The following is an 18518-nucleotide window of genomic DNA, read 5'->3' on the forward strand; positions in this document are numbered from 1 at the left end:
GGTAGCTCATAACACGTAGGAAACAAACTGGAAATGCCATGATACAGATAAACTCAAAGAATTTTGGGACATATCTCAGAGCAGAGATCAAATATCTAACCCACACTAGAGTCATGAATAAGGGCTTTTTACAGTGCACATACCTGAACTGCAATTTAAAAGACAACTCAGGGGCTGGAGCAATAGCACAGTGGGTAGGGCGTTTGCCTTGCATGCCGCCGACCCGGGTTCGATTCCCAGCATCCCATATGGTCCCCTGAGCACCGCCAGGAGTAATTCCTGAGTGCATGAGCCAGGAGTAACCCCTGTGCATTGCCGGGTGTGACCCAAAAAGCAAAAAAAAATAAAATAAAAAAAAATAAAAGACAACTCAAAATTACCCAGGACAAGTATTAATTAGCTGAAATATACTGAACATTCAAAAATGTTTGCTGAATGGAAAACAAATTATCTAATGCTTCCTTTTCAGCAGGTCTGACTTTAGGGGAGAGACTCTCCAAACAATAATAGTGAGTTTTGTTGAAATATTGTATGCAATCAAAGTGAAAGTAAAGTGAAATTTATTAGTTACGCAGGCGGGGGGGACTTAGGGTGGGGGGCTAGGGGCGTGGGGGGGTTGGGGTGTGAGGGGGCGGGGTGGAGCTATACTGGGATTCTTGGTGGTGGAATATGAGCACTGGTGAAGGGATGGGTATTCGAGCATTGTATAACTGAGATTTAAACCTGAAAACTGTAACTTTCCACATGGTGACTCAATAAAAAATTTAAAAAAAAAATTGGAATGCCCCGCCACAGAGGCGGGGTGAATTGGGGGGGATGGGGGGGAGGGATACTGGGTTCATTGGTGGTGGAGAATGGACACTGGTGGAGGAATGGGCTCTTAAACATTGGGAAAAACAAGCACGAAAATGTGTGAATCTGTAACTGTACCCTCACTGTGACTCACTGATTAAAAAATAAATTAAAAAAAATTTAAAAAAATGTTTGCTGAGTATAAGAATACAAGTAGTGACCCTGCGAAATCTATTTCCTGGCTAATTCAAGCAATTTAATGCATTCAACTCCATCATGAGTCTATTGTCTTCAATTATATGTTTTGGGTTGGTGCTACGGTACAGTTGCAGACACTTGCCTTGCATATGTGAGGCCCTGAATTTGATCCCTGGCACCACAAAAAGTTATCTGTTATCTCCTCTCTTATTTGCAAAATTTTACAAATTCTTTTTTCAAATCCAACAGTATAAAGATAAAAATTATTTCAACTCAGGTATATTCATAATGAGTTCCTGCCAGAAGATAAAAGAGCTAAAGAAAAAGGTTTTCAACGGATATATGAATTAATGTTCCTTAAAGCGATGAAATGTGTAGGAGATGAGTGGAATCTTACTTGAAGGAAGCATTCTGCCTTGAGAATAGTATCCAGGAAGTCGGTAAATTCTTTTTCATTTCCATAATTATTCATCTTGTACGAAATACACGCTATAACAGAATATTAAACATAATATTAAACATAAGCATCTTGGTGTACAACAGTAAAAGAACTACATAAAGAATAATTACCACTACCCTAAAGTGATGAATAAATGACAAATATAAACAAGTCACGATTCTCATACGTGCTAGCAACTCATACTGTAGATTGTAACATTTTTGCGGGAAACACACCCAACAGTGCTCAGGGCTTACAACTGACTCTGTGCTCAGGGTGATTCCTGGCAGTGCTCGGAGGTCCAGATGGAGTGCCTGGGATCGAACCCAGGTTGGCTGCATGCAAGACAAACACCCTACCCATTGTAGTATCACTCTGGCTCCTGTGAAACTAAAATTTTTATGTGGAGGTGACAGTGAAAACTTGGTAATACTAGGAAAAGTGAAAAAATACAGTGTAGGGGCCAGAGTGATAGTACAGTAGGTAAGGAGTTTGCCTTGTACGAGGCTAACTTGAGTTCGATCCCTGGCATCCCATATGGTCCCCCGAGCTCCACCAGGAATAATTCCTGAGTTCAGAGCCAAAAAAAAAATACAGTGTAAAATTCACATATTATGAATCTGAGTAGCTTTATGTTATACAATAAACCAAGAGACTCTAAATATATAAGCTGGGAGTAACTTAAGAGGAATAGAACTTTAGTAAGCAAAAATCTAATAAATTGTATCATATCCTATAGAAAGACTGAGAAGAAATAAATCAGCCTAGAAACAATCTAATTAATACAAATACTATCTCCAAAGAAATAGACCTCCTTTGAAAAAAGAAATGATCAGGGGCTGGAGCGATAGCACAGCGGGTAGGGTGTTTGCCTTGCACGCGGCCGATCCGAGTTCAAATCCCAGCATCCCATATGGTCCCCTGAGCACTGCCAGGGGTAATTCCTGAGTGCAGAGCCAGGAGTAACTCCTGTGCATCGCCAGGTGTGACCCAAAAAGCAAAAAAAAAAAGAAAAAAGAAAAAAGAAATGATCAGGTTTACTGTGGCCTGAATTAAAGTCTCCTTTCACTGAATTCTCCTTAATTCTATAAAAAATCTTTTAATGATTAATTTGACTCCCATATATATGGTAGTAGAGGAAGAATATTAAAGCTGACTGACAGGAGCACTTTGGTGACCAGGAAGAGCCTACTAAATTTTTTTTTATCAGTGAATCAGTGAGGTACAGTTACATACTTACAAACCTTTGTGCTTGCGTTTCAGTCATACAACGATCGAGTACCCATCCCTCCACCAGTGCCCATTTTCCATCACACAATGATCCCAGTATCCCTCCCACACCCCCACCCTATACCCCCCACCCTACCCTGCCTCTGTGGTAGGGCATTCTCTTTTGTTCTCTTTCCTTTTGGGTGTTGTAGTTTGCAATAGAGGCATTGAATGGCCATTGTGTTTGATCTATAGTCTACATTCAAAAGCCTACTAAGTGTATTTTTAATTTTGGGCTGTAGTAATAGTACAGGGCACTTGACATGTACACAAACAACTTGGTCCACATATGATCCCCCAAATAGTGCCAGGAGTGACCATTGAGCACAGAGTCAGGAATAAGCCCTGAGCAACACCAGGTGTGTCACCCCCAAAAAAAACATTTTAAAAAATTAAGTCAAAAATATACATAATAACATTGATTCTCCAAAACCTTGACTACACTAATTCTTCGGTATATGAGTGTATGTGCCAGTGGTGGAGGCACAGGGTGAGATGGGGGACTGGTTTCAGGACCCCTGTGGATTCCTAATTCTTTGCTAGCTCAAGGGTTTTACAGTCAGCCCACAAAATCAGTGGGTTCACATCCATGGACTCATCCAACCAACATCCACTGTTGAACTCATGGAACATATAGATATCAAGGGCAAAGTGTTACTTATTTTTTAAGTCTACACAGAGGAGAAAGTTATGGTCAAGATGGTGAAGTAGGCAGTAAAAAGAGAGAGCTCCAATTCACAAACAACAGAAAAGAAAAAAAAAACATTGAACTTCACGCAGAAGCCTGCAAAGGATCCTACTGAGAGGAGGCAAGAGTGACCAGCAAACTTCTCTGGCCATGAAAAGTGGACCGAAAGCCACCAAAATCGCAGTTACAGTACATGTTGTCAAGGAGGGAGAGGCAAGCATGGAGAGATTTCCACAACCTGCACTTTCCCCAGGGCTGGGTATCAAGCTAACTGGTGCCAAGCACCGGCTGAACACAGGGCTGGAGTATGGCAGGGAGCCTGAAAGTGAGTTAAACACAAGTCAGGGGAGCAAAGTGGCAGACAGATTAGGTGGGTTGGCTATGTGACTTTCGCTAAACAAAGCCCAATACAGGTGTTGGGTATGGGTCCCACCTGTCCACCTGCAGTTGGATGAGTGCCAAACTGCCCCTACACAAACATCTCTGAGAAGCGCTTGCACCATCCAACCATCTTTGCTGCCTTGAGGAGTGGGCCCAAACATCAGCCCTTCCCTGTATCGTGCCTAACTGAGCGCAACATCGGCCCTTCTTGAGACAGGAGGAAAGGAGAGAGCCATCTGTTACCTGTGCCACAGGCCCCTAAGTCAATCACTTTCCTGGGACTAGTAAGTATGTCATTAAACCTCTTTCAATGAAAAGTGAAGCATACGATCCAGGCACAGTTAGGGAAGGGGTGAAACTGATGAAGGGATTGATCAGGCATTCAGGGAAAGAGGCAGCACGCTGAAAATTCACCTAAAGCCTAGTATCTTTCAACCTGCACAAAATCTGAAAAGGGGGGGCTGGAGCGATAGCACAGCAGGTAGAGCATTTGCCTTGCATGCGGACAATCCTGGTTCGATTCCCGGCATCTCATATAGTCCCCTGAGCACCGCCAGAAGTAATTCCTGAGAGCAGAGCCAAGAGTAACCCCGTGCATAGCCGGGTGTGACCCAATAAGAAAGAAAAATCTGCAAGGGGGGCTTTTCTGAGGTTGGACAGGGACACAGCCAGCAAATACATGGAGAGCATGTGTCCAAGAGGCAGGAAGGCCACATGCCAATATTCCAGGCTGAGGTGACAGGCAGAGACCCTGCAGTGTTGACAATAAAGACTGTCACTACCCCCAGGGAGCACCGGGGTAAGTGCAGCCATTCAGTCAGGCTCAGAGAGGTCTGAGTTCAGAAAAAAACAAAGGTTAGTTCTGTGCTGTGCCTAGGCCCAAACTCAAGGTCTGAGGCAACAGGAACAGGGTACGACACTGTTAACTACGAAGATAGGAAGAGTGTGGCTTTGTACTGTAAAGTCCCAGCTGATTCTATCGCAAACTCAGCGGCACACGGGGAGTTGGTGACTGTGAACCTTCGACTGTAACCACGCCTGCACAAAAGCACAACCTCACCTTATCCCTCACAGCAGAGCAGAGTCTGAAGGAGCAGAGGAGCTGACCAAAACTAAAGGGGAGACAGAAAGCCTGGCAAAATTCTTGAGCACCCAAGAACTTTACCACTTTACCGTCTTTCAGATTATGACTCAAGGGGCAATAGTGGGGCCCAAGATATAGTGCTTGTTTTACATGCAGTTGGCCCCAGTGTGATTCTCATCACTGCATATATGGTCCCCTAAGCAGTCATGAGCGATCCTTGAGCACAGAATCAGAAGCAGCCCCTGAACACAAGGCATGGCTCAAACGCCCTCCCCACCAAAAAAAAAAAAACACAATTAAAATAAAGGGGTTGGAGAGTTAGTGCAGGAGTCAGGGTGCTTACTTGCATTCAACTTACCCTCATTAGATCTCCAACAACCACATATGGTCTCTTGAGCACCATGAGGAACATTCCCTGAGAACAGAGCTACGACTAAGCCCTGGCCACAGGTAGATGTGGGCTAAAAAACAAGCATCGTAGCACTGTCATCCCATTGGTCATCCATTTGCTCGAGCGGGTACCAGTAACATCTCCATTGTGAGACTTGTTGTTACTGTTTTTGGCATATCGAATACACCATGGGTAGCTTGCCAGGCAGGATCTGCCATGCGGGCGGGATACTCCCGGTAGCTTGCCGGGTTCTCTAAGAGGGATGAAGGAATCGAACCCAGGTTGGCCGTGTGCAAGGCAAATGCCCTACCTGCTGGCTATCGCTCCAGGAAGTATGGGTGAAAAAACAAAAAATCAAATAAAAATAAAAAGGTAATGAAGGGTCACTGGTAAAGTTATTTAATGACCTTGAGTCAACAACAGAATGGACCTTCAACAGAGAGGGGGGAAGAAGAGGAGAGAGCAGCGATCAGAAGTCACCAAACTGCAGAGGGTGGTAGGTAAACTAAACTACTCACTGGAAGGTGAGAGCAGCAAAGTGTCGGAAGCCAAAGAGTTATAAACAGTGTGCTGGAAGATAAACTACAGAAAGCCGTCAATTAAGAACGAAGGGGAAAAGAGTGAAAAGAAAGGAAGGTAGCATCAGAGAATTGTGGGATACGTTTCAGGGAATTTATAGGAGTCCCCAAGGGAAAGGAATGAATGGGAAAAGATCTATCTGTCAAAGAAATTTTAGTTGAAAAATTTCCCAGTCTGAAGATCGAGAGTACCAAATAAAATAAAACCAAATGAAGAACTCTAAAACACACTATAATTAAAATGGTAAATGCCAAAGTTACAGATAGAATCCACAGAGCAGCAAGAGCAAAGAAGAAACTTACATAGGAAGGAAAATCCCATAAGACGTGCAGCACAGAACTTTACAAACAATACCTGAAGAAGTTCATGGCCACTAAGCTAGCTTTTCAGGAATCACTAGTCTCCTTTAGAAAGAAAGACAAATATCACTAACACTTATAATACACACAAAATGATGCTAATGCTACTCCTTAATCTCAATATCCTCACTTAAACCAGTGGCCAAAACCCACCAATCAAAAGACAGAGATTGGCTGGAAGGAATAGAAAACTGAACCCAATGAACTACCTGTTGCTTATACAAATACATTACCCAAAGAGTCACAATAAACATGGGTTCAAAGTCACTGTCACTGTCGTCCCATTGCTCATCGATGTGCTCAAGTGGGCACCAGTAACGTCTCCATTGTGAGACTTGTTCCTACTGTTTTTGGGATATCGAATATGTCACGGGTAGCTTGCCAGGCTCTGCTGTGTGGACGAGATACGGTAGCTTGCCAGGCTCTCCAAGAGGGGTGGAGGAATCAAACCCGGGTTGGCAGCGTGCAAGGCAAATGCCCTACCGCTGTGCTATCGCTCCAGCCCATGGGTTCAAAGTAAAAAATAAAATATTATAAGCAACCAATTATTTCTAAAAACTAGTACAGTCATACTTAGACAACAGAGACTTCAATGTTTTATTTTGGGGCTACACCTGGAAATGTTCAGGGCATACTCCTGGCTCTGTGTTCAGGGATCATTCCTGGTGGCCTCAAAAGACTATATGGGATGCCAGTTAGCTGCATGCAAGGCAAGTGTCCTACCCACTGTACTATCACTACAGCCCCAAGATTTCAGATTTTTAAAAAGGTTACAAGGGGTATGGATGGACATAACTCAATGATCAAGGGATTTATACATTAAGATGACTGGGTACTCATTATCTTCTATGCACCTATTGAAAGATAATCAAAATTTATAAAGGAGCTAATAATAAAGCTGAGAAAAGATATTGTCAGCAACATAATAACATGAAGAGACTTGAACACACACCTCTTACCCACAGGCTACATCAACCAAGGCTGAAAAAAATCAGTAATGAAACATTGGCTTTAGAGGAAGAAAGAGAAGAGTTGGAACTAATAAGACATGAGCAGAGTGCTCCATTTCCAAAACACCAAGTGCGCACCGTTCCCCAATAGACATGGGGTATTCTTCAAGACGGATTACAATCTGGGATACGAAACAGGTCTCCATCATATCAAGCCACAAATCACATAAAGATTCTTCCCAGACCACAATGCTTTGAAAATGGAAAGTAAAATCAGAAAGCTGGAAATTAACAAAATACGAAAACTCTTGGAAACTAAACAATGTACTACTGACCAATCAGTGGGTCAAGGAGGATATTAAAAGAAACCAGAACAGTACCAGAACATGTGGGATATAGTCCAAGCTACTGTAAGAGGGAGTTCATAGCAACGAAGTGTTCATTAAGAAACAATAAAGGTCCCAAAGAGGAACCTAAGTACTCATCTTAAGATACTAAAAAAGATCAACAAAAGGAGCCTAAAGTAAGCAGAGGGAGGAAAATTATAAAACCTGGCACAGAATAAATATCAGAGAAAAAAATTTAAAAAAAAGAAAACAAAAGATCAATGAACTGAAGAACTTATTTTTGTTGTTGCTCTTGTTGAGGATTTTTTTAATTGAATCACCATGAGCAACACTTACAAAGTTTTCATGTCTGAGTTTCAGTCATACAATGATGGAACACCCATCTCTCCATCAGCGTGCATTTTCCACCAGCAATGTTCCCAGTATCCCTCCACACCTCAGCATCCTAACCCTCCCCCACCTCTATGGCAGACAGTTTCCCTCTTACTCTCTCTCTACTTATGGGCTTGTAATACAAGGTTTGTAATACAGATACTGAGAGGCCATTATGTTTGGTCCTTAAGCTACTTTCAGCACACATCTCCCATCCTGAGCGATCCCTCCAACTATCAATAACTTTAGTGACCCTTCTCTATCCCAGCTGCCTTCTTCCCGGCTCATGAGGCAGGCTTCCAACCGTGAAGCAATCTTCTGGGCCCTTGTCTACTCTCCTTGGGTGTTAGTCTCATATTATGATATTTTATATTCCACAAATAATGCAGTCATTCTATGTCTGTTCCTCTCTTTATGATTCTTTTCACTCAGAATGATACTCTCCATGACCATCCAGTTATAAGGAAATTTCATGACTTCATCTTTTCTAACAGCTGCATAATAATCCATTGTATAGATATACCAAAGTTTCTTTAGCCAGTCATCTGTTCTCGGGCACTTGGGTTGTTTCCAGATTCTGGCTCTTGTGAACAGTGCTGCAATAAACACACAGGTGCAGATGTCATTTCTACTGTGCTTTTTCGCACCCTCGGGATATACTCCCACAATTGGCATTGGTGGCTCAAGTGGAAGGACAATTTATAGTTTTTTTAAGGAATGCCATATTGTTTCCCAAAAAGTCTGGGCCAGTTGGCATGCCCACCAAAAATAAAAGAGAATCTCTTTCTCCCCACATCCTCGTCAGCACTGTTCTTGTTGTTTTGGATGTGTCGCAATCTCTGTGGTGTGAGGTGGTATCTCATCGTTGTACTGATTTGCATCTCCCTGATAACTAGCAATACTGAGCATTTTTTCAAGTGCCTTTTGGCCATTTGTATTTCTTTTTTGAGGAAGCTTCTGTTTATTTTTCCCCTATGTTTTGATGGGGTTGGAGGTTTTTTTCTTGTACAATTCTACTAGTGTTTTTTATAGCCTGGATATTAACCCCTTATCAGATGGGTATTGGGTAAATATTCTTTCCCGTTACCGTGGCTTCTCTCTGTATTTTGGTCAATGTTTCCTTTGAGGTGCAGAAGCTTCTTAGTTTAATGCAGTCCCATTTGTTTGTGATTGTTTCCACTTGCTTAGGTCAGTGGTATTTCATCCTTAACCAAAAACTTATTTTTTTCAAAAGAATAAGTACGGTATTTCAGGCACAGGCGCAGCCATTTTGCAACCTTAGTGAAGACCCTGATTGTCAGTTGGCTCCATCTGCCAGGTCAGGAAAACTTTGATAGTTATGAAATTTGCTGCTACGTGGATGGAACTGGAGAGAACCATGTAGAGTCAAGAGGGAGAGGGCAGAACACATAATGATCTCTCTCATATATGGGATATAAAGAAACTATGTAAGGGAATAACAAAGCCCAAAAGGCAATAGAAGTGAAGAGCAGAACTGTTCTTCAGTAGGAAGTTTGCCAGTGGATTGGAGGTAGAGAGGATAAATTAGGAAAGAGAACACTAGGACAATAGGGGAGGGCGAAGTGCCTGCTCTAGAAGGCTGGTGGGGGGGGTCAGAAGAGAAACTGGGACATTGTGAAAGGGAAGTGGACACTAGTGAAGAGATTGGTGTTTGAAAACTTATGCCTGAAAGTTAATAATGAATAACTTTGTAACTCTAATTCACCGTGATTAAAACTTTTTTTTAAATTTTTGGGTCATACCCAGCGATGCACAGGGGTTACTCCTGGCTCATGCACTCGGGAATTACTCCTGGCGGTGCTCGGGGGACCCTATGGAATGCTGGGAATCGAACCCGAGTCAGCCGCGTGCAAGGCAAATCCGCTGTACTATTGCTCCAGCCCCCACGGTGATTAAAACTTTAAAAAATTTGATATATATATGCATATATATATACATATACATAAATAACCTGCTTTACCAAGAAAATCCAACTTTGATGGATGGATTTGCAACACACAGCCAAACATCCAGCCGCACACAGCACCATATTCCCAGTCACATCAGCAGCCATTAACACCTTGACAATGCCCCAGGCAACCTGCACCAGCCACTAAGGAGCAGCTTGCCTGTGGCAGTACCATCCCTAATGTGTCGGCAACATATATATATATATATATATATATATATGTATATATATACATATATGTATATATTTCCTTCTTCCTGTCTATACAGAATACAGCACCTTCAGGGACCAGCATAAGAAAATTCAAACAATGAGTAACAGCAATCTGGGTTAGAGAGGTTCAACAGAGAACAAAGAGATCACCAATCAGCTGGTCTAACTAGAGCTCCTGGCAGTGGATGGGTGCAAACACTGCATTGAAGAAATTCACCCCCGCCCCGTCTGCAACAGGTAAAATGGGAAAATAGAGTAGAACCCAACCATGCTCAGTGAATGAAGATAGCAGCCAAGAAAACTTTACCAGGACTAACCATCTATAGAGCCTCTCACTCAGACGGGATTTTATAGAGACAGAGTCAGATGTTCAATGAGCTCACAGAACACTAGTACTGACAGCCAAGAAACCACAGAAAAGTGTGAAGAAGGTAGAATTAGAAATGATAGGAATTATGTAATCAGGTAGGTGAAATGAAAAGCTCAGTGGGAAGAGTTAGCAGCAGCAGAGTAACAGCAGAAGACAAAATCAGTGAGCGCCAAGATGCATAAAACCTCTAGACAACAGCAGAATATAGGGGAAAAGCCTCAAAATAAATTAGTAGCAGATGAGAGAACTTTGGGATAAATTCAAGAGGAACAACATAAGAATTATCAGTGTCCCAGAGGGCCAGGGAAACAGCTGTGATGAAGAAGCAAAAATCAATGAAATCATCACTGAGAAATTTCCAGGGTGAAAAGCACATACAACCAGACTTGAGGCCCAACGGGTTCCAGCTAAGACACATAAATACAAATACACCAATACTCATCCTAGTCAGAATGACATAAGCCAAAGACAGAGATAGAATATTGAAATCAGCAACATGAAAGGAGGAAATTACATACAAAGGAGCATCCTTAGCATTCACAGCAGATTTATCAAATAAGACCCTGCAGACCCAAATACAATGGTGGAATATAGCTTAAAAAGAAAGTGTAATGAATGCCTCACAAAGAATACTTTATGCAGCCAGACTTTCATTCAGATTTGAAGGAATGATATGGAGCTCCATGGATAAACAACAAACACAAATGGCCAAAGGCACATTAAAAAATGCTCTGCATCACTAATAATCAGGGAAATGTAAATCAAAAGAACAACGAAATACTGCCTCATTCTATAGAAACTGGCACACAACAGCAACCAGTACTGGCATATATGTGAGGAAAAAGGAACCCTTGTTCACTGCTGTGAGAATGATGATTGGTTGAGCCTTGTGGGAAAACGATATAGACATTCCTCAAAAAAACAAGCAAAAAAACACCTCGGAATTCAGCGTCCACACAACCTGGCAATTTCAATCCTTGCAATATATATAGCCAAAGGGTCAACACAACACAGAAGAGACAACTGCATTCCTATGTTCATTGCAAAACTATTCACAATAGAAAAATATGGAAACAGGGGCTGGAGTGATAGCACAGTGGGTAGGGCATTTGCCTTGCATGCAGCCCACCCGGGTTCAACTCCCAGCGTCCCATATGGTCCCCCGAGCACTGCCAGGAGTAATTCCTGAGTGCATGGGCCAGGAGTAACCCCTGTGCATCGCCGGGTGTGACCCAAAAACAAAACAAAACAAAAAATATATATACGGAAACAACCCAAATGTCCAAGAACAGACGAATGGATAAAGAAACTATGGTACATGTAAGCAATGGAGTAAGAAAAGATGAAGTCATACAATTTGCCGCTATGATCTGAAGGGAATCATGTTGAGTGAAGTTAGCCAGAGGAAGGAACAGACACAAAATGATCTCACTCATATGCAGGGTGTATAAAGAAACATAGTATGGGTATAACTAAAGCTCAAAGGCACAGGAAAAGGTACAATATAACATTAGTGGAAGGAAGTGGTCACTCCACTTTGGAAGAGAATGTAATGCTCAAAGGAAGTATGCAGTGTGCCTACCAGAAAGGCAGGTTGGGTCTATGGCCATACTACTCTGAACACACCAGATCTTGTCTGATTTCGGAAGCTAAGGAGGGTCAGGTCTGGTTAGTACTGGGAAGGCAGAAAGGCAGGTTCAGAGGGTGTGAGGGTAATTTGGGACCTTGGTGGAGGGAAGGTCAGACTGGTGGTGGGATGGATGTTGGAATACTGTATGACTGAAACAACCGCATTATGAACAAGTTTGTATATCACAGTGTTTTAGTAAACATATATATTTTAAATCCCATGCAAAATTTTGTCTAAAAAAGTCAAATACCTGGGAATCAACAAGGATGCTGACTTATACAGAGAAATCTATATATCACTATTTAAAAATAAAAAAGACTGGGCTGAAGCAATAGCACAGCGGGTAGGGCATTTGCCTTGCACTCGGCCGACCCAGGTTTGATTCCCAGCATCCCATATGGTCCCCTGAGCACCGCCAGGGGTAATTCCTGAGTGCATAGCCAGCAGTAAGCCCTGTGCATCACCAGGTGTGACCCAAAAAAGAAAAAAAAGACTTATGAACCTTTCTCTCTTATTCCACATTATTCTAAGAATTAGTATCCTTCCTTAATAAATTTTATATAATTTTATATGCCCCCAAATTTAAAAATAAGCTAGAACTTAAGAGAAATAAGACACTGGGTCTCAGTGATAGCATAGATACCAAGGCATATGCCTTGCATGTCAGTCAACCAGGTTCAATCCCTAGCATCACATGACCAGTTGGCTGAGAATCACCAAGAGGGGTTCTAGGATCCTTAAGCACTAAGCACTATCTATGTAGTTAAAAAAAAAAAAACATAAGTAGACAAAAATACATTCCTCATTCATTGTTTTGGAGTACTAACATGTGTTTAAATTACCATAATATTCAAAACACTATACAAACTCGGGACTGGAGCGATAGCAGAGTGGGTAGGGTGTTTGCCTTGCACACAGCCAACCCGGGTTCGATTCCTCCGTCCCTCTCTGAGAGCCCGGCAAGCTACCCTGTGGCATATTAGATATGCCAAAAACAGTAACAACAAGTCTCATAATGGAGATGTTACTGCTGCCCACTCGAGCAAATCGATGAACGATGGGAAGACAGTGCTACATACAAACTCAATACAGTCTCCACAAAACACCCCATGGTATTTTATAAAGACTTGTATGAAATATTTCTAAAACTTATATGGAGTAAAAAAGCTCCCCAAGTAATAAAGTCAGGAAGCAATTCTGGGGGAAAAAGATGGGAAGTGCTTCTCTCCTCAACTTTATATTGTACTCTAACACTATAGTAATCAAAACCATGTGGTACTAAAATAAAGGCAGACTTCCTGACAAATGGCACCGAATCGTGAGCCTCAGATATATAGACAGTCCAGAATTTTTTTTGCCTTTTTTGCGTCACACCTGGCGATGCACAGGGGTTACTCCTGGCTCTGCACTCAGAAATTACCCCTGGCGGTGTTCAGGGGACCATATGGGATGCTGGGAATCGAACCCGGGTCGGCCGTGTGCAAGGCAAACACCCTACCTGCTGTGCTATTGCTCCAGCCCCTAGACAGTTAATCTTGAGAAAGGAGCTAAGTGCCTTAAGTAGAGCAAACGGTATTGTGAAAACTTGCTAGCCACATACCCCTGTACCCCCCACACAATACAATCAGACAAGATCTCTATTTGACATCATCAAAATAGTTAACTCAAAATGAATTAAGACCTTGATATTAGACCCAAGTTGATAAAATGCCTGGAGGGAAACAAAGATATAACTCTCTATGACACTGTCTCAGAGATATTTTCAATGATTTCCTGCCATTGGCCAAGAAAACATAACCTAAAATAAGTGGCAGGCTGGAGAGAGTACAGAGCTTGAGGCACATGCTTCTTCTGCATCCAACCCTCGTTTCGTAAACGGCAACTGAGAATCACTGAGGGCAGCTCTAGAGGCCACCGAGCAGGTGTGGCCCTGAGGCCCACCAGCACTGCTGGGCCCAAGCATCCTCAGGCCCTTGCAGTGAACACTAGGGCTGTCTGGCTGAGCAGTGTTGTGAGGTCTCCAGAGCAACATCAAAATAAAAAGCCTCTGCACAGCAAAATAAATTATCATTAAATCAAAAAGGCATCCTAATGAATGGAAGAAAATACCGCACACCATAAGCCTGACAACGAGCCAAACTTTAAGACAAATAAAACACTCACAAAATTTTCGACAACAAATAAAACAAACAACCCTGTCGAAACCTGGGGAGTAGAGAGCTATTAAAAAAAGATGAAATCCTGCAGTTTGCTGCTGCTTGAATAGAACTGGAATGTGTCATGCTGAGCAAAGTGAATCAAAGGGAAAACAAAACCAGGATGATCTCTCTCTTATGTGGTGCATAAAGAAACAAAGTAGGGGGGAATGGGCAATGAGAACAAACCCTGAGAGTTGATCTATGGAATGGAGTTTCCCAGGGGGTGGGGGAAGGAGAAGAGAAGGGTCCAGCAGACTGCGATGGTAGCATTCTGGGTGTGGAACACTGTGTTCCGGGAAAAATCTACCATTCACAGTATGGTAGAGCAAAGTGCCTAAGTTTTTAAAAGTCTGCACATAGACTGGGGCAGTTCAAACTCCTTTAAAAAGTCAATTTTGCTTTCATTTAAAAATAATAACTTGGCCGTCTAGCTCATCAAGCAGTCTCCTCTAAATTTGGTGGGCATTAATTTGATGATTATGGGGGCTTAAATGGCAAACTTCCTGACAAACAAGGATGAACAGAACTTGATTTATGACAGTCTTCAAAGCAGAGCCACTAAACGGCCATCCGACAGTGTTTCCGAAACAACATACTTCCTTTCTTGATTGCCCCTTAAAAGTACAAAGGAAGTAGACAGGCCCTAAATATATGATTAAGAGAGAAACAATTACATCAGCCGAAAGATGAGTCTAGACGTGACATCCTAATCAAAGAAACCCTTTTGTAAATTAAATGTTCCTTCCTCATTCATCCAATATTTAAGCATTATTTTTTACCTTCTTGCAGTGTTTGACTCAACCAATAATAGAACCTCAGTAAGACTGACTCATCTCTGGCACAGTTAATATAGTGAAGAAGCAGAGAGTTGTTCAGCGCTGCACCCATCTGAGATGGCAGCTGCAAAGACAAAAAAATCAGTCAACAGTAAGTATATGCAAAATAGATCAGACCAACAAGGAAAACAGAGAAAATATACAACAAAATAAGGGTCATGAAGAACAAAGGAAAAAGACAAATATAAGTAAACCCAGTCACATACCTCTAAGCAATGGATGTTCTCCAAGAGTTCTGGGAAGCTTCTTAGTTGTTCTAGTCTAACTGGTTCTTTGTGACAAAGATATTTAGAAGAACTCATCCCTCTTTTTCCATATTCATCACTGCACCTACTGCAATTTAGCTCTGGTACAACTGAGTGAGAATTCTGTTCCTAAAGAAACCAATATGAAACTATCAATGGATGAAATATACTATAAACCATGAATGAAAAAAGCAGTTGTTAAACTGCTGCAATAAATGGAGTTTGAATGTGGTTTGCATAGAAGTCCAGGCAATTAAAATACATTTAAATATCTATATTCTCTTCCAGCATCTGAATGATTAGTTTTCGAACTAATAAAAGTAGGCTTCACATGGTGTCTGTGTTTTAAGTACTTACTCTTTTTATAGGATGGACTTTAGATGAACCCAATAACAAATTTAGAGGTTCTGGGGAAGGCTTCTGATTCCTTTGCCTCACATCAAGTAGAGCTGTCTTCCAAAGATTTTCTGAATTCTTAAAATACATCTATAAGTTTGGATGTAAAGTACAGTGATTAGATATCCATAAACCAGAGCAGTATAAAGTCTACAACTCTTCCTTAACCAAAAACATATTAATTATGTAGTATTTTGTACCCACATAAAATCATTTAGTTTATTCTCATTAGGAATCTATTAAATACATCCAAGGAATCAACACCGTACCAACATCTAAGAACTTTCCAGAAAGTGCCATACTAGACCTTAAAAAGTGCTACTTTTGAAGGGATGGGCGTTTGAGCATTATATAACTGAGACTTTAACCTGAATGCTTTGTAACTTTCCACATGGTGAATTAATAAAATAATTTAAAATAAATAAATAAATAAATAAATAAAAAGCAAGTGCTAAAAACTGTCATTTAAATTGATATTAATGTTATAAAAAATAGCATTCCAGTCTGAATATGACCAATTGTTCCTTAATCCCTTACCTTCTTTATAGGCAAAGGCACAGAAATCAAAGTAGGAGCAAAGGACTTATACAGTGACAACAAAGCCAGGAGATGAGGCCGCATACCCTGAAATACAATAAGAGTCCTCAGATTCAATGACCAGGAAAGAAGTGATCATAAAACGCATAGATTAAACATATATCCAGGACCCAGAGAGATAATGCAAAAGATAAGGTACGTGCCTTGCAAATAGCCAACCTTAGTTCAATCCCCAGCACCTCCTACAATCCACCAGGGGTCAGTTCTGAGCACAGAGCCAGGAACAGCCACTGAGTACCACAAGGTGTTTCACAACATCCCATCCAAAATATACATGTAACTGAACTCGAAGCTTTCGATGGCCTTCCTACAGCTATCTGTGGGAGGACGCCAAAGAAAACTAGGAGATAAGTCAACTATCATGTAACAACTCTCCCCCAACCTACGGTCTTTTCTTTGAAGATCTTTTTTTCCTATTTAATTTCTTCCTGATAGTTTCTCCTTTCCTCACTCCAATGGTTTAGTCTAATCATAAGGTTAGCGTGAGTTTACTTTCACTAGTAGCATATTCAGGACTCAAATTTTACACATTCTTAATTTAGACAACAAGGTAAAAAGACAAAAAAGGGAAACCAAGAAAATAGAGCAAAGGAAATATAAATATGTTACTATTATACTTCTTAGAAAATCGACAAGGAAATTTAACAATATGTAGCAGTTAAGCAGCTTGACATAATTGAAACAAACCTTAACCAGAACATTAATTTCATAACAAGGAGCCGAAGCAACGGTTCACCAGGTAGGCTGCTTCCCTTGCACACAGCTGACCCAGGTTCAATCCCATTTGGTACCCCAAGTGCCACCAGGTGAAAAGAGCCAGGAAAAAGCTCTGAGAACTTCTGAGTGTGGCCCAAGAAACAAACACACAATTACAAAAATCATTACTGCTGGGTTTGATACATGTTTGATACATCAGATTGATTATCTAGAAAAAGCATATCCCTAAAATGAATTTCAAGGATGTAAGCGAGTTATTTTATTACAATGTCATTGAATCAAATAGTATATTTAAAGGAAGCGGGGCTTAGAAATACAGTATTCTAATTTTACAACAGAATTGTGAAAAACCAAAATAACCCAGTTTATGCTGAAACAGCTCCTGGTCTCTGTAATTATAATATATAAATATCACAATATTTTCTATTAGTTGGATATTTTATTATAGTTCAGGAAGTTACAATAGTGTGAGTTTATGGTACTGATGTGCAAAATTACTACAAGAATTGGGGAGATGAGAGCTTTGAAACAAATTTTCAAGTTAACGAAACCAATTTTTTTGTAAAGCAACATTCTTCTACACTCTACACGCATACCAGAACTCTCAGATATAGCCCTGGAGGGCTTCAAGCAAAACGAGGTGTGGCCCTGTTGTTCCCTGGCATTGCAGGGCCTGAACAATACTACATCCTTGAGCCCTAGCATTGAAAAGTCCAGTCTGTTGGGCCAAATATAGATGTGCCCTCAGGCCCCCTGGGTACTGTTCAAAAGGTCTCACCACCAAAATCTCATATTCCTTTTTCACAGGGGGAAACTTCTAGCTAAACATGGCATTGAGTAAACATGCTTAACTGAGTCCTCCAACGCTGTACTAAAGAGTAAAGGAGTAAAATGACATAAGGCATTAAGTTCAAAGAGCAAACAGCTGAAGGACAAATGAGAGATGTCAACCTCATTTTGGAATGAAGATGGACAAATCCATAGCAACCAACTTAATATAACAGAGACAACAAAACAAAGGTAAGGTCTCCAGAGAAGTAGGTTCATACTTAAGAACTACAGAAGGTGGGGAATTTGAGAAACAGAAAAGCTCTTTAGAGTGGGGTACAAAAAAGGCAGCAAACAGGAAGATTGGTTGAAACCCTACATAAGAAGCAGTCAGAACCCCAAATTCCTTAAATGGATTGGCAAAAACTAGGCTTCTACTCTAAAGATGATGCTGGACTCGGACTACAGGCAGAGCCGAAGGACGTTTCCTCACTCCTTTCCATATTGTAGAGTGCTAATGTGCAGGTTTACATCCCTTAGATGGTTATTTTATGTTTCACCTTGCCTGGGTCATGGAGTGCTCAGATAATTATTCTTGGTGATTCTGGGAGGGTGTCTTGGACGAAGATTCATATTTAAACAGATAGACTTCGAGGAAAGTAGATTACCCTCTATAATAAAAATGGGCTCAACCAGTTGAGGGCCTACATAAAACAAAAAGATGACATCC

At 41.3% G+C, this 18518-nt stretch overlaps 1 protein-coding gene across 1 annotated transcript in view; it reads right to left on the reverse strand.

Annotated features, from left to right (window-relative positions):
- CENPI (centromere protein I) overlaps positions 1-18518 on the reverse strand; it is a 91172-nt gene that overhangs the window by 41993 nt on the left and 30661 nt on the right. The window contains exons 7-11 of the mRNA XM_004611687.1: positions 16244-16330; positions 15668-15796; positions 15272-15439; positions 15009-15129; positions 1388-1479 (exon numbers count right to left, since the gene is read on the reverse strand). Of these exons, the coding sequence (XP_004611744.1) occupies positions 1388-1479; positions 15009-15129; positions 15272-15439; positions 15668-15796; positions 16244-16330 (597 nt within the window). The remainder of the gene's footprint in view (positions 1-1387; positions 1480-15008; positions 15130-15271; positions 15440-15667; positions 15797-16243; positions 16331-18518) is intronic.

Source organism: Sorex araneus, chromosome X, assembly GCF_027595985.1.
Source record: "Sorex araneus isolate mSorAra2 chromosome X, mSorAra2.pri, whole genome shotgun sequence".
NCBI lineage: Eukaryota > Metazoa > Chordata > Mammalia > Eulipotyphla > Soricidae > Sorex > Sorex araneus.